Consider the following 26,713-nt stretch of genomic DNA (forward strand, 5'->3'; position numbering starts at 1 on the left):
TCTAGCCAACGTTCCATGGCTACGCCTGATATGATACAAGCTGTAAATATGATCGTATATTCAACATTTTAAGACTATGCCTGAGATGATATAATGTCTAGCCAACTCTCCATTGCAACGCCCGAGATATATACTACAAAATGCTCCCAATACTTCATTTGACATTATATAACCCTATACTCTAAATTCCATGGCTATGCCTGAGATATATAACAGTATACTAGTACTCAATACTCCGAGTCAACACCAGATACTTATAATATAGCCGTCTACTCAATACTTTAAGGCAACAACATATATTATATAACCGTCTACTCAAAACTCCACGGCTACGCCTGAGATTATACTGTACTTTTGTCTCTTATTTCCCCTACCCTTCCCCGCCCCATCCTCTTTCCCCTCCCCATCCTCTCTCTTTTCCCCTACCCCCATCCTGTTTCCATCCCCTACCCCATCTTCATTTCTTTCCCAACTCAATCCTCCTTCTCCTTCCCTATTCTCGTTCCCCTCTCCTCCACGTGCTCATTCCCCTGCGAACTACATTCTCATTCCCTTCCCACTCAATCCTCATACTCCTCCCTACCGAATCCTCATTCCCCTCCTACCAATATGCATCTTCAACTCCCCTACCCCAGCCTCATTTCACTCTCCAACCCATCCTCTTTACCTTTCCTTCCCTTACCTGCTCCGTCCCAGCTTTCAAATCTATAACTATGGTTTGTAGACAGTTGTACCGGATCAGTTACATGAGTTAACTTTGAAAAGAAATGTTTTAAAATGGCGCGAGTGAGCCTGGCACAATATGGAGGATTAATTTTGTTCTTGATAATCATAAAAGGATCTATCTCTGAAAACAGCAGTGAGTTCAATTTCTGTTTTATCATGTATAATAATATGCATGTATGTTAAAAACCCGTACGCTTATTCGAAGAAGAAATAAAGTAATTATTACAGATAAAATCTTAAATGTTCGTGCAATCTCATACACATATTTTACGGTACATATACTTTAACGCTTCAATGAATTTGAAAATAAAATAACGCAAGTTTGCAACGTTATATTTCATTTTTTTTTTTTTTTTTTTTTTGATTGATTTATCGTTGCATTGGTCCCAGCTATGAATGAAAATGTGGCCCATGTCCAATACTCAGACCAAAGGTGGAGTCCACCAATCCTACCTAATTCATTCTCGCATCCGTAACCTGCATACGACAAAATACGGAGTGGAGTCATGGAGATGAGTCTGTAGAAAATTGGAGTAAGAGTTTTTTTCCATATAAGCTATATTGATTGCCTGATTTAGACCATAAAGAAGGAAAGTGGTGGAACAAGAAATTTGTTTGAAATAGCGCAGCTACGTATCATGATGACGATGATGGTGATTGTAGTTTTTGCAGCTTTATTTGATGATGATGTTATGCGAGGTATGCTGATATTACCTTTGTCAATGTTTTTTATAATGCTGATGACGAAATGCAGCTGACCATGCTAATAGCATTGATGATGTTGTTACTGAAAAAGGGAGGGAAAAGGATAACATTTAATTATGCCGCTTCTTTATAATGATTTTGATTTGTATGTTATAGCTGCTGCTGCTGCTGCTTGTGATAATGATAATGATGATGATAATGATTTTAATGACAGATGTTTTAATGATAATTTTGAAAGCGATAAAGATATTTTCATTATAATGTTATCATTGAAATAGAAATGACATGTTTATGATAATGATGATGATTTATATTGTTTTCAAATTATTCTAATATCATATTTTAATTTCTCAACAACAAAATATCAAAAAAATCTTTCAAATTTGGACGCATGAAAACATTAATCTTGTTTATAGTATACATCGAACACACATTATCATTTTAAGTCATGTCATTATTCCACTGCTGTATGCTTGGGTACTCCATTAATACAGATCTAATTACCATGTATTCTGACTTTAAAGATAGCGGGGAATAATAAATAAATTTGCCCTTGCTATTAGAAGGTATTAAGGTCAATTCTTTTGTCATTTTGTACATATTTCAGTTCATATTTCCACACATTGGAGTGTCACAGAAATTTGAATGTTATTCTAATTAATGTCGTCGTCATCGTCATCATCATCATCACTATCATCACAACCACCACAACAATCATCGTCATTCACAACTTTATCACCATCATCTTTATTACCACTATCATTACAACTATAACGACAACCATCATCATTACAAACTCTATCATCACCAGCAGCACCACCATCATCAACCATCATCATCAGCATTATCATCTTCACCACCATCACCACCATCATCATCATCACCGACAACATCACCACATAATCACCGTTATCATTACCATAATAGTCATAATCAACATCAGTGCACTTACCACTGTCATCGTCATCATCATCCGTCAGTACAACAACATTATCACCGTTAGTTACTGAAATTTTTGCTGGTGAACAAGATGAAAAACAGTTTTGGTCAGAATATAACGACTTGTTGTTGTTATTTTTGTTGATGATGACTTTTAGATCAAGGTGTTTGTATTGTTGTTAATGATAATGCTGACGAGTGAAATTTAGACAATTCTTTTCCTTAAGAGTGTTCTATGATTTTGACTGTCAAGTGTGATAAATTGGTTTTCAAGATATCAATGATAACGATAATGTTGCCAGTAAAATACATTATGATCTACATTTTCATCCTAAAGCCATGGACAACAATTAATATTTTATGTTGTAAACATAATTATATAAAAAAAATCATCATTCCCATATTCAAAAGTCTAACCACCCGCTTCACGTTATATTAGACCTGATTCTTCATACCAAAAATCACCATTCTTATAATCGTTTGGAATAGCAACAGCAACATACATTTATCATTATTGTATGTCGTCTTATAAAATTTCACCAATAATACCACTGCTTTTAATCTTATTATAACAACTTTTCATATTTTGAATGAAAAAAAAACATATTTAATTTGCTTCGAAAATCTCACTCCAAAATTAGACTTCAATGCTACTCCAAGATCTCACTCCAGACTCCACTCCAAGATCTCACTCCAGACTCCACTCCAAGATCTCACTCCAGACTCCACTCCAAGACTCCACTCCATATTTTATCGTATGTCCGCGGCCTAATTCAGGCGAGAGAGGTATTCTCCAATAATTGAATGATTAAGCGAGACTTACCTTCGCAGAAGGGAAGGTGAAGGTTGATCATAATTTCATCGACTGCAAACTCTTCAAGGGCTCACACAGAGAGATAACGCAGCGTCCAGCGGTATGAATCATCTTTAGAGTTAAAGTCAAGGCTGCTTCAATTCCTAGCAGCCGACGGCCAATCACAGATGAAGATTCTTACATGGGTGGTAAGGGTGGGTGTGTGAGCCCTTGAAGAGTTTGCAGTCGATGAAATTATGATCAACCTTCACCTTCCCTTCTGCGAAGGTAAGTCTCGCTTAATCATTCAATTTCATCTCCTGCATAACTCTTCAAGTGGCTCTCACAGAGATTTTAGAGCAAAATCTTCATTGGTGAATTGGTAAATTACATTTCAATAAGAAAGACAGAATGAATTATACATATTTTATGATTATAAAAGTGTTATTTATGTACAAAGTCAGTTTCTTACATGTAAGTTACATGATTCTAAACCAGGTCTGGTGATATTAATTCCCTTCCAGTATAGCTTTTTGCAAAGTTTTAGCTTTTGGCACAATGGCTTATTGTAAAATTTGCAAACATGTTTGCATTTGCCCAGCCTGCAGTTTTTATGATAGTCTGCAGAGGAACTCCTTTTAGTTTAGCCAGGGATGTTGCTGCAGCCCTTGTGCTATGAGGCTTAAAACTTTTGTCTATCCCAGATTTAAGGAGTACAAGCTTAACCCAACGTGCAATTGTACTTTTTGATACCGCCTTGTGCGGTTTAATTGTACTAACCAGTAACTTTTATCTGTTCTGATATTTTTTGTGCGTTCAGTGTATTTTTTGAATACTGACACAATGCACAAATTTTCATTATCCATGAATGCTTCGAAAGATATTACATCTAGATGTGAACCTGGTTTAGATTGTTTTAACAAGTGATTTGGATAAATCAAAACTCTTTCATTTGAAATAACCACATCAGATAGATCAACTAAATGCAATGTTTGGCACCTTTGTGCAGACAGAAGTAGAAAAAGCATGCATAGTTTACACGACAGTTGTAATAACGTTGTATCAGTTAATTGTTTAAAGTAGTCTAATACTATCTGAACATCCCATGTGGTTTGGTATCGTGGTAATGTAGGTCTATCATTAAAAACTCCTTTCATGAATCTAGTGATTGTTTCGTTAGAATTTAAATCCATATTACCACATTTTTTCACGAATACACTTATTGCCGACCGTACTGTGCCCATTGCACTATACCTTAGGCCCCTGTCATACATCTTTGTTAGAAATGTTAGCACTGTTTTTATATTGGGATTAGTGGATTGTCTTTCCCTCTGCAGTGAAACAGCCATGCCCTAATGTAAGGTTCATACTGCTTTTGGTGCTCGCTTTCCATGATTTGATGATGATGTCTCTAGTTTTTCTTGGTATGCCTTGGGTGCGTAGTGTTCTCCTGATATAAGAAAAGCCCCCAGACACATCTTTTTCAATGGGTATTTTAAGTCCGGTTTGGAGGCAGGCTCAGTATTGCTTGTGGGTGTGGTAGTTTGTAACAAGTTCCACATACCATTCTCATTAGACTTGGCCACCAATTCTGTGTCGGCCATAAGGGAACCACTATTAAAACTTTTGCTGTTTTGTCCTCTTCTATTTTCTGTAGAATCCGTGTTATTATACTGAAAGGAGGAAACATGTAATAAAATTGATTTGTCCATTGTATTGAAAAGGCGTCAATAGCCATTGCTTCAGGTTCTGGTCTTCTTGAAACATACTGTTTTAGCTTATAATTAAGTCTTGAGGCAAATAGATCAATTTCTAATCCCTGTGTCTTGAGCTTAATTTTTCAAATACTAATTCTGATAGTGACCATTCTAAATCATCATTCATTTTTCTAGACATCTTATCAGCCGTAGTGTTAAGTTTCCCTGCAACATGTGCCACAGATAAATGTATACCTCTCTCATGCACCAAAACCATATTTCTCGAGATAGCTCATTTAGTTCTTTCTTTCTTCCCCCAAATTTAGTGATATAAGCACAGCTGGTGGTATTATCCATAAAGACTTTTATATGGGAGTCTCTGATTCCTTTACATAGGGACTGTAGGGCTAACTGGCAGGCTTTGAGCTCTAGAATGTTAATGTGCAATTTTTGCTCACCTATTGACCATTCTCCCCCTGTTTTTATGTTGTGTGTTTGATTGTATCCCCCCCATCCTTTCAATGAAGAGTCTGAGTATATACATACAGACGGAGGTCCATGTGATACTTTTTTGAAACTGTTTTTCAGATTGACAATCCACCAATTTAAAATTGGTTTTATTGAAACTGGGATTTTCATAAAACTGTCAAATTTGCCCTTATGTTTCTGTAACTGAAACACTTTTATTTTCTCTAATGGTTTTATGTATAAAGTCGCATATTCCACCCCCTGTTCTGCTGCGACTAATTTTCCGATTAGCTGTGAGAAGTTCCTTTTCGTTGTTCGTTTAGTGTTTATCAGTGTTTTACATAATTCTATTATCTCTACACATCTTTCATCGGTAAGTCGGACCGTCATGGTTATTGAGCAAAGAACAAACCCCAAAAATACAATTGTTTGACATGGAATCAGTACAGACTTTGTGGGATGAACTGTGAGACCTAAATCGTCTAATAATTTGACAGTATCTCTAACATTGATAAGGCATTCCCCATAAGTTAACCCCTGCAAGCACGAATCATCGATGTATGCTGTACTGATGTGTCCCCAAGATCTAAGGGTTGCAAATACTGGTTTGAGTAATTTCGTGAAAATTCTAGGACTGCTTGTTAGCCCCATTACCAGAGCAGTGAATTGATACTTTGTGCTGTTATGAAAGAACCTAAAGTATTTCCTATCTTCGTGAAGGAGTGGCACTGAATAGAACGCCTCGGCAAGATCAACCGAGGCAAAATAACAGTCTTTCCTCATGGAATCAATGGCGGATTGAAGTGTTTCCATTTTAAAATGAAATTTTTCCATAAAATCTGCATTGAAATGTTTAAGATTAAGAATCACCCTTACACGCCCATCCTTTTTAGGTCTTGTAAATATGTTTGATATATATTCATCAGTAGTCGGTTCTGAATCTGGTACAGGTGTAATTATTCCTTTCTTAAGCATCTGATCTATTTCGTCACTGATTTTCTTTGATTCTTCCTTACTGAATTGTAGCGGCTTAGGAACCAATTTTTGTTTAGGTTTTTAAAAAGTTCAACATTATATCCAGAAATTGTTTTCAGAATCCATTTATCTGTGGTAATATTTGTCCAGGAATTGAAGTACATAGCTATTTTGCCTGCCATAAAATTATCAGGTGTATTGTTTAAGAGACCAAAGCAAATTTGTACTTACTGTCTCTATTTGTGTCTTGTCTGTCCTCTGGATTTCTTGTAAAAGGGTTCCTGTTGTATGCAGATTTTTGTTGCTGTTGACGTTGGCTTTGTTGGCCTTGGTATGTCTTTTGATGATAACTTTGTCGTTGTCGGGGAAACCTGCTGCTGCCCCCCCCCCCCCCCCCCCCCCCCCCTCTTTTCGATAAAAAAGGCTGCTTTGTAGTCAGGTTCACTTTGCAATCCCCTAAATTTTTTATTTGCTCTTGCAGGTTGTCTCCGAATAATTGTGTTGCCGAAGCATTGTTATTACAGATTGACCTGTATTTTGGCTCAAGGTCCTTCTTTATCCTTTCTCGTCTTGCCCCATTGTTTGCTAGAACTGCCTGAGTCATTATCTTAAATGAGTCCATTATAGTTTCTTTAAGATCTACATCCTTGGACTTTTGAACCAGACCCATGGCTTTGATTATTGGAACTAAAGCTGCAGTTAATGTTCGTTGTGTACGCTGGAACACAAAATCCTGAGCCTTTGTGGTGCTCCTTAATTGTCGCCATAATTGTTCATCGACCTTAGGTACTTGTAGATTGTCAATGTTTGCAGGTCTTTTATGTTTTTATAACAAGGTTGCCATTTTCTCTTCCCTAACTTCCCTCCTGAGGGCATTGTTTGCAACTCTGGCCAAGTGGTCATCAACGTTTTTACCCACATCTTCTGTCAGCTGGAAAAACTCAGAGATGCCTTCTAAGTAGTCTTCGTCATTATTGTTTCGGGAGAATTCATAAATGCCTCCAGCTCCTCGTCTGCGTGTATGTCTTGATCGCGTTGGCAATCATCTCCACTTTCACTTTCGATTTCACTTTGAGTCTGACAATCGTCCGCCGGTGCCGATCTTTTTGACGATGGTCCATTATCGTCCCCTTCCGCTTTTCTTTTTAAAGACTTTACTTCTTCTTGTAAAGACGATAGCGTCTTGGTCATTTCGCTCATGTTTTTTGCTACGTCACTAAATTCACCCATTCTTTTCTCGAACGTAGCCAGAATCTTGTCCTACTTTGATAGCAATTGTTTTTGTTTTGGTTTTTCACTTCCACTTCCGCTTTGGAGCGGGTCCCCGCTTCCGCTTTGGAGCGGGTCGTCACTGCGCATGCGTGACTCATCATCCGACATCACGTGGTTTGGTTTCTGTAAACAAAAATGATTTCGTTATTTCGACGCTTTTGCGTAAATGGTGCTTTCAGCATATTTAGCATTTGTATATCGCTTTCAGCGTGAACGGAAACAATATTCCATAGCATAAGTAAATGCTTGCTTGATTCATCTACGTTAAACCATCCGAATTTCCCCTATGACAGCATGTGACGTAATCGTCAGTTGCGCCCTAACCGAGCATAATTAAAATCTTAACATCGCAGGTTTTTTAACAACGTTTAAAGCAAAGAAATCTTTCAGATATTTTGATTTTGTGAATATGTTTGACATCGAGCTCCTGATAGCAGAGATTTCTAAACTAGTTTCATAAATTTTGCTCGATTACGTAACGTGTTCTCCCTTTCAGGCTATCTGAAATTTTTTGATTTGTACTGAGCTTTTATTAAACTACCTGTGCGTGCCAGGCGCATTCGGACTTTCTGTCGATGTTTTCAAATGTTCTCAACAAGAGAATTTATGTAATCCATTTCATGGAAAAAGATCGACATTCCCATTGTCCAGGAAACCACGTGTAGTAAAACAAAGAGATTTGCAAGAAATGTAACTTTTCACTGAAAATATTCCACTTACCTCGATGTACCTCGAATGACGTTATGAATATGACGTCACCACTTGTGATCGATTTGTAAATGATAAATTCCGTCTTTAATATACGATTATTTCTAAGAATTTTTATTAAATCAATTAGCTGTAAATTTCTAGGACTGATCCATGTAAGCTGTAGCCTCGTTCTGATTCATACCGCTGGACGCTGCGTTATCTCTCTGTGAGAGCCATTTGAAGAGTTATGCAGGAGATGAAATCAAGTACAAATGGGATCCTTTCAAAATGTGTTAAGGAGTTGAACTTCTACCCTAATAGCATAAGTCGAGTCTCAACGATAAAGAATTATGCATATATATTAAAAACATCGTACACTTATTCGAACATTGTATGATCGTAGATGTAAAAAATATATACTTAATAAATAAAAATTATCAGAAAAAATGTTCTTACAACTAAGACTTCATGTGATTTAAAAAAAGAAAGAAATAATTATCAAAAATAAAATATGAGTATATATTTGCTGTATTCAAGTTTGCAACAGTATATTTCTTCTTTTTTTTTGGAAATGTCGTTGCGTAGGTAGCATCTATGAATAAAGATGTGACCCTAGTCTGTGTTCAGACCGTATGTTTTGTTCAAAGGAGATGCCTCTTGCGGCTATTCAAATTTTGTATAATTATGTCCCTTGTCTTCTCAAAACATAAGATAAAATTAGATAATCAGAGCCAGGAATGATGAAGTCAGAATTTTTACAGAATTATTTTTTCTAAAAAAAAAAGATTATCTAGTCGGTAGCCAGACTAATGTGACCCGCCAATTTGCTGACTTGGAGTACACACATCCTACCCAATTCATTCTTGCATACCAGAGGCCTTCCGAGGTTTCCTGATTCGTCTCGGAGTTAATCGGCAAACTTCATAAAATCTTTAAAAATCTAGAGTAATGAAGGTGACAGAGGTATTCTCCAATAACTAATTCAATGATGAGATCCTTTCAAATTGTGTAAATAACGACCCCGATAACATAAGTCGTGTCTCAACGATAACATGTGACAACATAATATGCTGCTGCTATATTATAGGTATCGCACAGTAATAAGGCGCTTTGAAATATAAACAAACAAAACTATAGCAAAAATTTAAGTCAATACACAACGTTTACGCTACAGATAGTAATCCTTTGTTGGCCGAGCGGTATTGGTATCCGTCTTATACTTTTTCGTCGGGAGTTCGATTCCGGACCCGTAAAAAGTATTTTCAAAACTGTACTTAATTTCCTTTTTTTTTCAATACGATTCAACGATTAACAAATTTATTAATCTATTACTAACTTATTCACTAACTTTTATATTATGTCACTGTTATCACTGTTATCAGGTAATCATGTTTAAATACGTTTCATCTTTAATATGATCTAAAGTTTTTGAGGCTTTCGTAAATAAATTGGAAATTAGAGACAAACAAACTTACACAAAGTATATAGATTAAATGCAAAATAAAGTAAAAAATGACGGATGCAAGGTTCGAACCATCAAAACTATCACTACAAAATTATTATATGTCTATCCACTCAACCTACTGCGCCATCAAGCCAACTATTGATCTTACTTCCAATATATTTTGTTTTAAAATAGATTGCTAAGTACTGATTGTTTATTTACATGTTGCTAAAAATAAAAACGCCATAATAATGTGCAGTACTTAAAGCTATTATTATTGGCCGCCCTAAAGATAGCATACTATATGTCTGCTGATATTTTTTATATTATAAATTAATGCTGATGATGAAAATGCAGCCGATGATATGAATAGCACTGATGATGATGACGTTATTTTGTTGAACTGAGAAAGGGAGATAAAAGAATGACATGTTGCTATACCTCTTCATCTAATTTTTTTATTGCTGCTGCATGCTGCTGCTGGTGATGAGGATAATATGGTGGTGATGATGATGAAGGTGATTTTGATGACAGGATGTTTTTAATTTTTATGGCGATAGCGATGTAGATCTAGATATTTTCGTTACAATGTTGTCAGTGAAATAAGAATGGCAGGTATATGATAATGATTCTGATTTAATAATTATTGATGAAAATTACTGATGTTTGTGATGATGAAAGTGTAATTAAACATTTGTTTTGTAGTGATACTTCAATTCAATGTAATAACTGTATATATCATCATCATCATCATCACTAACATCAGCATCAGAAAACCTCCTGCTCTTTTTAGCAATATTGAACTGGAAAGCTTTTTAATTTTTCGAATTGTTTAATATCAGATTTGAATTTTTCAACCAAACAAAGTCTTGCTAATTTGGACGCATGAAAACATTAATCATGTTTATATTTTACATCACACACTAGGCTTATCAGTGCAAGTCATGGCATTATTCCACTGCTGCATGTTTGGGTACTTCTTTATCACAGATCTAATTACCATGTATTCTGATCACCAAAAGTTCTTGAAAGATAAAAGGCAATAATAAATAAAATTTGCTCTTGATGTGGAAAAGGGACCATTCGAAGGTTTTAAGGTCAATTGTTTTGTCACTTTCTACATATTTCAGTTATTACACCTTAGTGTGTGCCTAATTTATGAAATCCATTCACTGATTTCGTAATCCTTTATGCTTTGATATATTAGAGTGTGACGGAGACTGTAATTAATGTCATCATCATCATCACCACTATCGCCACAACCGCCACAACAATCGTCATCATCATCATCATCATCACTACTATCATCACAGTCCTCATCATTACAAACAATATCATCAGTAGCAGAACCACAAACATCAAGATCATCATCATCACCATCATCATCAACATTATCACCAACACCAAAAACTCATCGTTATAATTACCATCATTAACATCCATGTCACAATCACCACTGTCATCATCATCATCATCATCATCATCATCATCACCATCACCACCACCACCACCATCATCATTATCATCTGTCATTACATCAACATTATCATCGTTAGTTTTACTGATGTTTATTCTGATGAACGAGATGAAAAATAGTTTTGGTCGGAAGATAACGGTTTGTTGTTGTTATTGTTGTTGATGATGACTATACTGATGGAGGTGTATTGTTGTTTATGATAATAGTGATTACTGAAATTTAGACAGTTCTTTTCTGTAAGAGTGTTCGATGATTTTGTCTGTCTTAATGGGGATAAATTTGTTTTCACAATAGCATTGATGACGATAATGTTTCCGGTAACATAATTGATGATATAAATTTTCATCCTAAAGAGACGAACAACAATCAAAGTTTTTTCTGTAAACATAATTATATAAAACAACTCATCATCATTCTTTTGTTGAGGTATCTACATATAATTAAGTATTGGTTTAAGTTAATCAATACAGAAAACATTATTTTGAAAAATATTTACCTTAATGCTTGTGAAAAATGCGAAAATGGCATAAATAATTGGGCAGGTAAAGTTAAAAACTTGCTTACTGTATTGGGTTTTGCTGAAATATGGCACTTTCCAGATAGCTTAAGTTTGAAGCAATTCTTGCCAGTTTTTAAGCAAAGACTTATTGACTGCTATTTACAAGACTGGCACATGCATTTGCGAAATTCAAGTGTTTTGTCACAACTGTATATTCATGTAAAAGATAAGTTTGAATATGAGACCTATTTGGACAAACTACCGTGTAAATCTCTTAGAAGCGCATTGTCACGGCTTCGTATGTCCGCGGACAGGCTTCGCATCGAGTCCGGAAGGTACGGGAGAGATCGCTTAGAGCGCCACGAAAGAGTCTGTTTGCTCTGTGATTCAAACGAGATAGAAGACGAGTATCACTTTGTGATTGTGTGCAAAGCGTTAGAATATTTGCGAGTACAAGTCATCAAGCGTTACTATTATATCCGCCCAATATGTTTAAATTTACGCAACTACTTCAATCCAAGAATAAAAAAACTTTACAGAATCTTTGTCAATTCTTAGTTAAGGCAAATATTGCAAGAAACGAACTTACTTATTTAATGCGGTAATCATTTTCTCGTATTGATCAACCAACTATTCATACGACGTGCGTTGCGTTTACAGGACGCTTTAAAAGTTTAAAGGTCTTCCCTTTGAAACCATGTTGAAAAGGTTAAATACTTTTTCATTACTTTAATAAAGGAAATAGTATAAGATTCATGCATGGGTTGCCTCCCCTAGTAACGACTACCTTAATGTAGTAATCCATACTTTTATTATTAATGATTTAAATGTTTCATTCCTTACTTAAAGTTAATATTTAATCCATAGTATTTATGTATTTCCAATTAAAAACTGCTTCATTCTCCACTTAAAGTTAATAATGTTTTCTATCGAGTGGATAAAATTCATAGAAATGTATACACACACATTTCATTCAATTTATCTGTCTTAACTTGGCGATTCCATAATATTTACAAAATGATAATACCATATCTGTATATATTTTCTTACTTATGTGTTTAGTTCACTGACTTATACGAATTGTATTTACAATTTTGTTTGTATATAGCGATGTACCAATATGTGTACAAGTTATCATAATAAAATTTTGTCTTGTCTTGTCTTGTCATCATTTCCATAATCAAAAGAATAACTACCAGTCTTGTGTTATATTAATTTGATTCTTCATACCAACAGTCACCATTCTTATTACTGTTTGCAACAGCAACAGCAACAGAAAAACGTACATTAACCAGTATTGTATTTTGTCTTATGAAATTTCACCAATAATACCACTTTAAATCATAATAACTTTTCAAACTTTTAATGAAAAACCATATTTAATTTGACACCACAATCGCACTCCAAAATTAGACGCCAAGGTCAAAAATGAAAAAGATGCATTATGTTAAAAAAAAGTCTGCATTTTTAGAGCGTGACGTTAAATTTAGTTCGCAAAGGTTTAACATAAATATACTACCGTGTATTTTCTTGCTGTAATATATCATGCAGATTGAGCACATTAGAGACATAGTCCTGATTTCATGTTATGCCTACTTAGGCATACGACAAAATATGGAGTGGAGTCTTGGAGTTGAGTCATGGAGTGGGATTTTGGAGGTATAACTTGGAGTGAGATTTTGGAGTCAAAATCATATGAAAATCATAAAAAGGGAAGTGGTGGAAAAAGAATATTGCTGGAAATAGCGCAGCTACTGATGATGATGATGATGATGATGGTTTTTGTTGCATTATTTGATGATGATGTTTATGAGAATTATGCTAATATTGCTTTTGTCAATGTTTTTTTTATATTGCTGATGATGAAAATGCAGCTGATGATGTTAATAGTGCTGTTGATGATGATGATGGCTTTTGTTTTTTGATTTGTGAAAGGGAGGAAAAGAATAACATGTAGTTATGCAGCTTCTTTATGATGATTTATTTTGACTGTGTTATTGCTGCTGCTGTTGGTGGTGATAATGATGATGTTGACGATGATGATGATGTTGATAGCGATGAAGATATTTTCATTATAATGTTGTCAGCGAAGTAAGAATGGCATGTATATGATAATGATGATGATTTTAATTGCTGTTATGTTTGCGATGATGGGAACGTAATTTAAACATTTGTGATACTTCAATTAAATGTAATCAGCATCAGTAACATCAGCATCAGAAAAATCCTCATGGTCTTTTCACATATATTGAACTGGAAAGTTCGTAGTTGGAACTTTTTAATTTTTCAAATTATTTTAATATCATATTTGAATGTCTCAACAAAAACAAAATAAAAACACACACAAAAAAACAACAACAACAAAAAACACATCATGCCATTGGCTGCATAAAAAAACATTAACCTTGTTTATATTATACATAGACCACATAGGGCTTATCAGTGTAAGTCATATCATTATTCCACTGCTGCATGCTTGGGTAATCTTTTATCACAGATCTAATTACCATGACATTGTCTTCTGATCAGAAAAAAATCATGAAAGTTAACATGAAAATATAAATAAAATTAATTCCTGCTTCAGAAAAGAGAAATTGTTTTGTCATTTCCCACATGTTTCAGTTGTTACACATACAAAATCGTTTCTTTAGTGTGTGCCTTATAAAATCCATTCATTATGTAATCCTTTATGCTTTGACACATTGAAGTGTAACAGAAACATGAAAAACATTATTTCAATTAATGTCATCATCATCACCACCACACCAATTATCATATTCTACATTTTTATCTCCACTACCATCATCATCATCATCATCATCATCATCACCACCACCACTGTCATCACAACCATACGACAATCATCATTATTACAAACCTATCATCACCAGCAGCACCACCTTCATCAAGATCATCATCACCACCATCATCATAAACATTTTCATCTTCATCACCATCACCACCACCATCATCAAAATCACCAACTACAGTAGCACCATAATTTAAAATCATCGCTATCATTACCAACATAATCATCATTAACATCATCAACAATCATCATCATCATCGTCATAATCATCATCTTTACAAACACTATCATCACCAGCAGCACCACCTTCATCAAGATCATCATCACCACCATCATCATAAACATTATCATCTTCATCACCACCACCACCACCATCATCATCACCAACATAGTCATCATTAACATCATCACCAGTCATCATTACCACTGTCATCATCATCATCATCGTCATCATCTTTCATTACATCATCATTATCATCGTTAGTTTTAATGATGTCTTTGCTGATAAAACAAAGTGGAAAAACAATTGTGGTCGGAAGATAACGGTTTGTTGATGTCACTGATGTTGATGATGACTATAGGTTTTGTAATTTTGTTAATGATAATGGCGATACTTGAAATTTAGACAATTCTTTTCTTTAAGAGTATTGGATGATTTTATCTGTTAAGGGTGATAAATTAGTTTTCAGGATAAAAATGATGACGATAAGAATAATGGTAACATAATTTGTGATATACATTTTCATCCTAAAGACACAAACAACAATAAATAGTTTTTGTTGTAAACATTTATATAAAACAAATCATCACCATTCCCATAATCAAAAGTATAACAGTCTCATGTTATATTAAATTATTAAATTTGATTCTTCATACCAACAATCGCCATTCTTATTATAGATTGCAACAACAACAGCAACAGCAACATACGTTAATCATTATTGTATTTCGTCTTGTGAAATTTCTCTAAAAATAGCACTGCTTTTATTAAATCTTAATCACTTTTCAAACTTTAAATGAAAACCCTTATTCAGTTCGACTCCAACTTCTCACTGCAAAATTAGACTCCAAGGTCACTCCAAGATCTCACCCCGGACTCCACTCCAAGAAGACTGCACTCCATATTTTGCCGTATGCCTACTTACATGTACATATAAAATATATTAAAGGTTTTAGATACATATGTTAGTTATAAACTTGTATGTTGTAGCAACTCAAAAGCGCAAAGAATAATAATAAAAAATTGGCTGCTGTTGTATCGCGTGTTTATTTTGAATATCAACTTATGCCACTTCTATTAACTAATACATTACATCTGTCTTGTTACTAGAGCATAAAACTTTGAGCATGTTTTCAGTTACTAAAGATTAATGTTCACATGTTTTAGAGGCCAAGTATTCTACATAGATATCATTTGTGCTAATGCATGTATCACAAGTTACTGCCTGACCCCTTATATACATCGCCGGTCCCCATAATTTGTGCTCTATGACCGATCTATGTCAACGACATTTTGTCAAATATGTACAAACAAATTTGTGAAAAATTGAAAAATTGTTAATATTTCTAAATATGAAATTTGGATCTGTTAAAGTGTGTCTTCTCCATACGTGCGGTGGTACAGAATATCGCGCGTGCACAGTAAAAACTACAGGATATACTTAAATAAAATATCAATATATGAGCCGCGCCATGAGAAAACCAACATAGTGGCTTTGCGACCAGCATGGATCCAGACCAGCCTGCGCATCCGCGCAGTCTGGTCAGGATCCATGCTGTTCGCTAACAGTTTCTCCAATTCCAATAGGCTTTAAAAGCGAACAGCATGGAGCCTGACCAGACTGCGCGGATGCGCAGGCTGGTCTGGATCCATGCTGGTCGCAAAGCCCCTATGTTGGTTTTCCCATGGCACGGCTCATATTACATTATATCACCTTTTCATGACAAACACAATCAAAGACGTTTTTATACTAATGTCAGCTGCTCAAGGCGTCCAGTGCAGACGCAGAGCAATCTGGCCAGAGCAGCGAGAGAAAGTCCCCATAACAGAGGGATAGAAATACATGGTTCGACTAACTTAAAAGCGCAAAAGGTCAACTAATTTTGTATACTGATTTTCTCTTAACATTTTCAGGGAGCCCGTTTCAATACAAAGAATGTAACCTTGGAAAATCTTTGATTGACAATAGCATACTTTGGGCCTCGAAGCAATATTCGGATTTGACCCGTCTCGACAACTCTACAGGTAACACATCACACTATATATTTCGCGTTGCAGTTTTTGTAAAAATAATGTTACAACTTATGCAGACTAACTCGATTGACTGTTATCAATATTTTTAGTCCTGGCAATGTACCAGTATTAAGGAAGTTTAAGCCAAATCTGAAACCGAATCTTCTTGACTCCAAAACGGTCTCATTTTTATATTTTATTGTTCATGCAGTGTCTTTCAGCGATTTGTGATGTGCTTTTATCTCTCTTTGTAGGAGTGTGGAATGCATCGGTCTTAAATTCTATGCAGTTTCTTATCGTAGACCTTGGAGCCGTACATATTGTAACCCGTGTCTACACACAGGGTCGACAAGGAAGTGATGAGTATGTCACAGAATTTACCATAGAGTTTTCCATGGACAATACAACATGGGAAGAATATACTAATGAGTTTGGTTTAACTAAGGTAAGTCAGCGTGTTGAAACTTTATAAATATGTATTTCAAGTCGTAATTCTATTTTCAGATCAGTTTTGTAAAATAAAAATGCAGATTTCTTTCATCTAGAAACTTGGAGGACAAAACAATCTCGCATTCTGTATATTTAAAAAATGAAGCTAAACTGTAATCGCTTCAAACCCATTCCCGTAATTAGCAGAATTAAAATTGAATAAGAAATATCTTTAAAACAAGAGGGCCATGATGGCCCTATATCGCTCACTAGAGTTAATATGGCCTACTGACCAAGTTTTTGATCCCACAGTTTCAAACTTCACCTAGAGTTTGTTTGTTTGTTTGTTTGTTATGGGTTAAACACCGTTTTTCAACAATATTTCAGTCATATAACGGCGGACAGTTAACCTAACCAGTGTTCCTGGATTCTGTACCAGAACAAACCTGTTCTCCGCAAGTAACTGCCAACTTTCCCACATCAATTATCAGAGGTGGAGGACGAAAGATTTCAGACACAATGTCTTTTATCAAATGGTCACGTAAAACATACGCCCCGCCCAAGGATCGAACTCACGACCCCGCGATCCGTATACCAACGCTTTCCCTACTGAGCTAAGCGGTGACCTAGAGATCATGAAGACAAACATTCTGACTAAGTTTCATAAATATTGAATCACAGCTGTGGCCTCTACAGTGTTAACAGCTTTTCCCTTGATTTGACCGGGTGACCTAGTTTTTGACCCCACATGTTCCAGATTCGAACTTGACCTGAAGATCATTAAGACAAAGAACATTCTGACCAAGTTTCATAAAGATTGGGTTTCAACTATGGCCTCTAGAGTTTGATCTAACCTACTGACCTAGCATTTGACCCCCATTACCCAGTTTTGAACTTGGCCTAATGGCCATCAACACAAACATTCTGACAAAGTTTCATAACTTTGATTTCACAACTGCTGTCTCTAGAGTTTGATGTAACCTACTCACAAAGTGTTTGATCCCACATAAACCAGTTTTGAACTTGACGTAGAGGTCATCAAGACAAACATTCTGACCAAGTTTCATAAGGATTGGGTCACAACTGTGGCCTCTACAGTGTTTACAAGCGTTTCCTTTGATTTGACTTGGTGACCTAGTTTTTGACACCACGTGGTCCAGATTCAAATCTGACCTACAGATCATTAAGCTTAACATTCTAAGTAAGTTTCATAAAGATTGTCACAACTGCAGCCCCATTTTTTTTGTTATTCTATCATCTTCATCAAACGTTTTGCAAATAAACATAACTAAACACGACACTTTATCAATTTAAATGGTATGATGGCTACGGAAGCGTAGAAGGGCCTTGAGAAAAGGTTTATTAAAGATAAACGATTTGTCTGACATTTCACTCAGCAGACTGAAAAAAAGACACTATCGTCCAATGAGACAGTGTTCAGTTTGATATTATCTATAATGTGTTATCAAGTAACCTGATTTTCAAACTAAAGTCATGTGGCATGGGTTAGTCAAGGTCACGAATTCGTTCTCAGACGGCGTTTGCCGAAAAAACATTATCATTATTTAATCCTATCAATATTGAATTGTAAACATTTTGCAAAACTCCTGAAAATCTTATTTTGTTAAGTTATTTTGTTTGTTGGTTGGTTTTTAAAAGTCACATGGACACCGCGTTGGACATACGGCAAAGTTTCAGCGTTTACAGTGGAGGTATATCCTCTCGGTATCTTAGAGGTAGAACCATTGGTCTTCCGTATGCCAGCTTTGTGCCTTCCTCACACTTGACCACGGTGGCCATTTTAACTTACTTAAACTTTTTGTATAGAATAATTGATATTTCATCAGGATCGTAGACCATGAACATGACCTTGATCGTAACATCACCAAGCGTATCTAGCCGCTATATTAACGATGTTGTTTCAGTTTTATAAATTTATTTAGTTAAATATGAGTCCAAGTTTCAATAGCGAGCAGTGTTGTCTGTATATATACATGTGCAAGTCGTAGTTGTTTGATCTGAATCTATGTGTATAACAACCACATACTTGATTAGTCATTCCTCATTGTCAGAAATTAACACTTTACGAACAAGTATAGCTAAACACAGTATAGATATTTATTACTAGTACAAAAAGTTCAGCCATTTTATTTTTAATATACATGTATGCTAGTTGGATGTATTAGGTTATGAGTACCACTTCAGGGGAATCCTTTTACCACAAACTCCAAGTTGCGATACTCTGTCAAAAGAGGAAGTCATCCAGCTGGATTACGGAAGGTCGGTGGTCTACCTAGGTGGCCGCCCGATGAAATAATGCACGGAGTGGCATCTTATGTCTTCCTCCACCATCAAAGCTAGACCCACATGACCTAAATTTTTGTCGGTGCGTGGTTATACCCAACAAAATTAATGTATTGTGCATGCAAGTTTCTACGGCAACGATCGAGCGCTTGTTTTCTACAAACATACCAACATAACATTATGCATGTCCTACTCAATTTGGGCATGTTGGAAATTTTTTTTGGCACAAAAACAGGACACCCGTCTCACTCTGCTGTTCAAGTTTCAAATGACATGTGTTTTATTGGCAATTGAAGAGAGCGTCAGGAGACCAGTAGATGTCTCGAATAAGAAAAAGGTTACGCTAAATATAATTCTTTTGGCATGATATTGAAGATTTTTTAATGGTTGTAATCAAATCTATCAATCTATATCCAAATCAGAATACCGGAATACCATTTTGCAATTTACGTAGTTTGAATTCGCGTTTGACAATGAGATAAATAAGATGTTGTTTACATAACCTAGAAAAGGTGCTAGAGAATGCGGGAGGTCGTGGGTTCGATCTCCGGCCGCGTCATACCAAAGACGTGAAAAATGGAACCAGTAGCTCCCTTGCTTTGCGCTCAGCATTGAAACTGAAACTGATCTCTTCTCTTATACCCTCGTAGGAATGAGGTGTTGAGAGTGATTAGTATAAGTACTTGTTTCACAATCGACCTAAAATAAATTAGTATAAACTAACCTAGACAAAACTTACGTTTCGCGTGAGAGAACTTGAAATATTTGCAATGTGTGTGTAGATACATTTATCAAAAAACTCACAAAATGCGGATGCAGAAGTCATGCATTAAATCAATTGAGAATATTTCAAAACCGATTACAACAAAAAAAACTAGTATATCCTTGTTATTATTGCCTGTGCAATTTCACATTGTAGAGGGTATTTAAAAAAACAAATTAAATAAATAATGATAATAACAGCTTTGCACACGGTTCGAATACAACGGGGGGGGGGGGGGGGGGGGTGAAAAAAAAGTGCAAAATATGCATTTTTCTCGCTCGCTACGTTCGCATAGGTATTAATCTTTTGTTCAGGGTAAAAATAGTGCAAAATATGCGTTTTTTCTCCTTCGCTACGCTCGCATAGGTATTTATCTTTTGTTCTGGGTGAAAAAACTGCAAAATATGCTTTTTTTCTCGCTCGTTACGCTTCCATAGGTATTTGTTTTTTGTTCTGGGTGAAAAATATAAAATATACATTTTTTCTCGCTCGCTACGCTCGCATAGGTAATTTGTCTTTTGTTCTTTGTAAAAAAAGATATAAAATATGAATTTTTCCTTGCTCGCTACGCTCGCACAATAAAAATCCAACAAAGTTTGTATGCGCTCCTATAATGTTCTTTACCATTTGCACAATATACTAATTGCCCTTGGTAACCCCTTCCAATGAAAAAAATCCTCAGTAATCTATTCGGGTTAAGAAATTCCATTCTGGGATACTTACGCAAGAATAATTCTGATAAATCATAAAACTTTGAATATAATTAGCATGTTATTTGGGTTGATTTTGTCACAAAACCTGTCCTTTTAAAATACTTGATAATGTTCCTCAGAAAGGATCCACTATTTTCAAAATTTTCCGGGGGAGCATGCCCCCGGAACCCCTTAGTTGCGCCCCCTAACACAAAATCTTGGATCCGCCCTTGCAATATGCAATTTGTTCACAGGTGTAGCAGTTAGGATTAAGTAAGAGTTTAGATGCAGTTACGCTAAAAGACACGTTATTAGGTCCCTTTGTCGGTACACATTATACCTGCGCGTGTCTTTGCAGTTGCACAATAAAATGTATCAACGAATGACACAGTGTTTCAGTGGCGCAAATGTTTTGAAACATAACTATATACCCGCTGTTACTGTTGATTTAATTAAAGTTGTTTTGTCCTAGAGCATATTGTATAGAGCGATTCACAAAACTCTGGCATAATTTTTTTGTTACTATCCTTGTGTCGAAGTAATTCAAGGAAAAATCTGCGAAATAGATATTAAACATTTTAAATTCTAAAATTAGTAACGAATACTAGTACGGGCCAAGTATCGTTCCAGAGCGATCGAGCTATTGAAGCACAAACCCTCTAGTGTCAAGTTACATAGGACCCTATACGAAAAATGGTTATATTCTTTGAACTACCCGGGTCTGCTCCAGTTGCAAATTTAGACACGATCCCTACCAGTAAACATGAGCGGTGTGATAAACTATGAAATTAAATGATTATCTTTGTGATATTTAGTACAAATGTGACAAACAAAATATATTAACGCTTGAATGTAGCAAGGGAACGAATCTCTTGCCTAAAATGTTTCAGTATTTTCAAAGGAGGCCCATAAACCAAACCCACCGGGAGATGGAGAACCCCTCCTTCCCCTACCCCACACTCGCAGCATCTCTGTTTGGCTCGAAACTATACTTCTCATATCTGGCGTTGAGTTCAATATCACCCAGGTACGCTCCTGGTTGGTACGTTCGAAACATTTTTTTTCCGGTGTTCATGCGAAATGAACAACAGAATAGGATCGGCAAATCCATTACCAACTTTTAGTAACATCTCTAAACCGAATCGCGCTATTCTGTCGTTCATTTCGCATGAACACCGAAAAAAGATGTTTCATTTCTTATATTTACATTATATTTCCTTTCGCATGATTTGAAAACAAGATTAAGTTATAAATTGCACACATTATGTTGCATTTAACTTCCTTGCCATTCTGTTCACCAGACAGAAGGACTGCGACGTCATCTAAGGAACGTTTACCCTGACTATTCGCGGACATCAAAACAGCGGCCCGTTATCTCTAAACAGCGTTGCCGTAACTCTCACGCCTGTCCTTCTGCTGTTCATACGAAATGAACGTCACAATTTTCAATGGAAAAGAATTGGGTGAAAGTAAATATTCAGTTTTAAACATGATTAACATTTTCACGATCCCCCTCTAGCGATTTGTACTGAAGTGCGTGCCATTATTAGTGTACACTATGAGATAGTGAGAACGTGAAATAAAAGCGGATAGCATCATGTTAAGAGTAAAATAAGGTAGAAATATTCTGAGACAGTCCAAGCCAGTCATGAGAATACTGTGGCATGCAGAGAAAAGGAGAATTTGAAATAATCTGTGCTAACATGAACCTGGCGGATACGATAAGATTACAAAAGATGATATGGTTATATACATTGTAATGTTTATATTTCAGATTTATAAAGGCAACGAAGATAGTAATACTGTTAAAGAAAACACCTTCACGTATCCTGTAATTGCACAATATATTAAATTTCGACCCCTTCGGTGGAACAAACATATTTCAATGAGAGTCGATGTGATTGGCTGCCTGTATGGTAAGTTATCCAAAAACTGTCCTTCTAAAATTCCTGTTTCAGCAATGAACAGGTAAAATCAATTGGCTATAAATACGGCATATTATCCAATCGTAGCATAGAATGTGTAAATCCAGCGGAACCAGTTAATTTTAATAAGAGTAAATGTAAGTCACTGCGGAAATAAAAAGTTATTCTGTCATTTATTTCGGCCCTTGAAACAGAAGATGGATGAACAGATAACACAAAGTAGTTAATTATCGAAAAGTTTCAAGGACTTAACATTTTTGACACAATGCCCAGGAAAACAATGGGAACATCACTAACAGAACACGATATTTTAAACAGAACAAACTGCACTATGCAAATAGGCTAGTAGTGAATGGTCGGCAGTTTCGCAAACCGTCCCACCACTGTATAACCTAAAGAGCTAAAGTTTAGTAATTGAAAGAGTGGAATACCTATGTTATGGCGATATGGTACAGCATATTTTCAATGTTTATCTCATTTTACAGTATCAGAGGCCATTCAAACCGGGAATAACGGCTATATTGTGTACGATGGGACTGACCAACAATCCACACAGACCGAGACAGATCTAATAATGCTGCGGTTCCGTACCACACAAGAGAACGGAATTCTTCTGTACGCTGCTGGAAACTATACCGACTTTATACTCATAGAACTTAGACGAGGACAGTTGCATTTGGTAATAGATTTAGGTATGCTTACCAGAATAGTCTCAGTTATTAGCTCACCTGAGCAATGCTCAGGTGAGTTTTTCTGATCGCTCGATGTCCGGCGTCCGTCGTCCGTCGTCTGTCGTCTGTCAACATTTAGCTTGTGTATGCGATAGAGGTTGTATTTTTCAATTAATCTTCATGAATATTGGTCAGAATGATAACCTTGATGAAATCTAGGCCGAGTTCAAAAATGGGTCATCTCGGGTCAAAAACTAGGTCACTAGGTCAAATCAAAGAAAAACCTTGTGTATGCGATAGAGGCTGTATTTTTCATTTAATCTTCATGAATATTGGTCAGAATGATAACTTTGATGAAATCTAGGCCGAGTTCGAAAATGGGTCATCTCGGGTCAAAAACTAGGTCACTAGGTCAAATCAAAGAAAAACCTTGTGTATGCGATAGAGGCGGTATTTTTCAATTAATCTTCATGAATATTGGTCAGAATGATAACTTTGATGAAATCTAAGCCGAGTTCGAAAGTGGGTCATCTTGGGTCAAAAACTAGGTCACTAGGTCAAATCAAAGAAAAACCTTGTGTATGCGATAGAGGCTGTATTTTTCAATTCTTCTTCATGAATATTGGTCAGAATGATAACCTGATGAAATCTAGGCCGAGTTCGAAAATGGGTCATCTCGGGTCAAAAACTAGGTCACTAGGTCAAATCAAAGAAAAACCTTGTGTATGCGATAGAGGCTGTATTTTTCAATTGATCTTCATGAATTTTGGTCAGAATGATTGCCTTGATGAAATCTAGGCCGAGATCGAAAATGGGTCATCTCGAGTCAAAAACTAGGTCACTAGGTCAAATCAAAGAAAAACCTTGTGTATGCGATAGAGGCGGTATTTTTCAATTGATCTTCATGAATTTTGGTCAGAATGATAACCTTGATGAAATCTAGGCCGAGTTCGAAAATGGGTCATCTCGGGTCAAAAACTAGGTCACTAGGTCATATCACGTAAAAACCTTGTGTATGCGATAGAGGCTGTATTTTTCAATTGATCTTCATGAATTTTGGTCAGAATGATTACCTTGATGAAATTTAGACCAAGTTCGAAAATGGGTTATCTGGGGTCAAAAACTAGGTCACTAGGTCAAATCAAAGAAAAACCTTGTGTATGCAATAGAGGCGGTATTTTTCAACTGATCTTCATGAAATTTAGCCAGAATGATTACCTTGATAAAATCTAGGCCGAGTTCGAAAATGGGTTATCTGGGATCAAAAACTAGGTCACTAGGTCAAATCGAAGAAAAACATTGTGTATGCAATAGAGGATGTATTTTTCAATTGATCTTCATGAAATTTGGTCAGAGTGATTGCCTCGATGAAATCTAGGTCGATTTTGAATATGGGTTATCTGAGGTCAAAAACTAGGTCACTAGGTCAAATTAAAGAAAAATCTTGTGTATGTGATAGAGGCTGTATTTTTCAGTTGATCTTCATGAATTTTGGTCAGAATGATTGCCTTGATAAAATCTAGGTCGAGTTTGAACATGGGTCATCTAGGGTCAAAAACTAGGTCATATCTAAGAAAATGTTTGTTTTATCGCAAGAGACCAATTTTTTGGTCCAATCTTAATGAAAATTGGTCAGAATATTTGTTTCCATGAAATCACTAGGTCAAACATGTTTTAAACTGTTATGGAGTGTTTCTTAGGTGAGCGACCTAGGGCCATCTTGGCCCTCTTGTAGATTTTCTAGAATTTTATATGTTAAAAATGTATAAATTTTGATTACAAATACAACGAGAAATGCGTGATAAGCATGTTTGTTGGAAGAGTGGAAGGAAAATAATGATTAATGATTAAATGTTATTTTGACATGTATGAAGCACACTGCAACTTCTTGCAAATCCACTAATACACGAATCGTTCTAGTGATTCTCGAATGATTTGCCGTTTCGCTGTCTGGTTTTTAGTAACCTTTTTACCCGTGTAAAGGCAAAATTCCTTATATTTGCGTTTTACATAAGCTTGCTACAAAAAAGGGCTTCTCTCCATGAGTATCAGAAACTCATAATATATTTTTTTAACTTTGGCAATCGAACTTTACAACATGTTCATAGCACTGCCAAAAAGAGCAACCCACGACAAGCTGTAATTAGCTTACTAATAAAAGAACAGTTCCCGTGTTTTATTTAAAGTTTCCCTAAATTTAATAAAAAAAAATATAGTCGTGTTGATTCAGGTCAGAAAACGAGTTTCAGCTATAACCGAATGTTCTCACTGAATGTCGAACAACGTACTTTGTACGCTTTCCTCGAAAGGTGAAACCTGGCGGAAAGTGTCGCGTTGATGTTACTGCACCAGTTTTGTTTATAGGCAGATCACTAACTAATCAAATGTTAGCCTCCGCAGGTCTAGTCACAAGTAGTCCAAAAATAAGTAGTGCTAATCTTTCTCCCTTTCCACGTGCCCTTTCTCTAAAGCATCGTGTTTTCTTTTACTCTACCGAGTTTCAGTATGTATCACTTAGCATTCTGTTGAAATCGACATGTTCCTATCGCATGCTAGGTAAAAATGGCGATGTAAGAATTTAATGCCTCGAAAGGAGAAACTGAAAGAAGCGAACAGGAGTAAATTCCCCGGGTTGTATTTAAAGAGCAGTAGTTTTCTAATGTAAAAGTTAACGCCCCCTTTTCTGATTTTTTTTTCTAAACGGGCGATATTGTTCTTTATGGGAATATGAGTCTCTGAAATTTTGATATGCTAGAAAATGTGGAAAAACAATTATAAAGTAAGTGGATTTTATATGAAATAAAGAATAGCCGGATTTAGTGGTGTTTAGCCTATACGAAAATAAAACGTTTCTTTTTCTATACAAAATATATAGTTATGTACATATTGTTTATCTACATCGACATGATCCATTAAAACTAGTTGCATTACGTATTCTGATGTCCGGCATAAGCACGCAATTTAATTCATTTATATTCGTTATGACTTTTCTGTTCTGACATAATCGTATGTACAGTGCAATTAGGGCCGTTTCTAACTCGACAACTATATAATGCCATGTATTTCGATTATTTGTAGCCAAATTTCGTACAGATTATGAATATGAATAATTAAACAAATTAGAGTTTCTTCCCCATAATTTAATTCCAATTTTTTAACATATACGTATAAAAATTAACAAATATCGCTGTAAAAATCGAAC

The 26,713-nt window shown here is 35.7% G+C and overlaps 1 protein-coding gene across 1 annotated transcript in view; it reads left to right on the top strand.

Annotated features, from left to right (window-relative positions):
• The first annotated feature begins 706 nt into the window (after positions 1–706).
• LOC123560112 (neurexin-4-like) overlaps positions 707–26,713 on the top strand; it is a 99,917-nt gene continuing 73,910 nt past the window's right edge. The window contains exons 1-5 of the mRNA XM_053516987.1: positions 707–859; positions 16,629–16,739; positions 16,982–17,172; positions 22,690–22,831; positions 23,326–23,532. Coding sequence (XP_053372962.1) covers positions 778–859; positions 16,629–16,739; positions 16,982–17,172; positions 22,690–22,831; positions 23,326–23,532 — 733 coding nt within the window. The 5' untranslated portion in view covers positions 707–777. The remainder of the gene's footprint in view (positions 860–16,628; positions 16,740–16,981; positions 17,173–22,689; positions 22,832–23,325; positions 23,533–26,713) is intronic.

This window comes from Mercenaria mercenaria, chromosome 10 (genome assembly GCF_021730395.1).
Source record: "Mercenaria mercenaria strain notata chromosome 10, MADL_Memer_1, whole genome shotgun sequence".
NCBI lineage: Eukaryota > Metazoa > Mollusca > Bivalvia > Venerida > Veneridae > Mercenaria > Mercenaria mercenaria.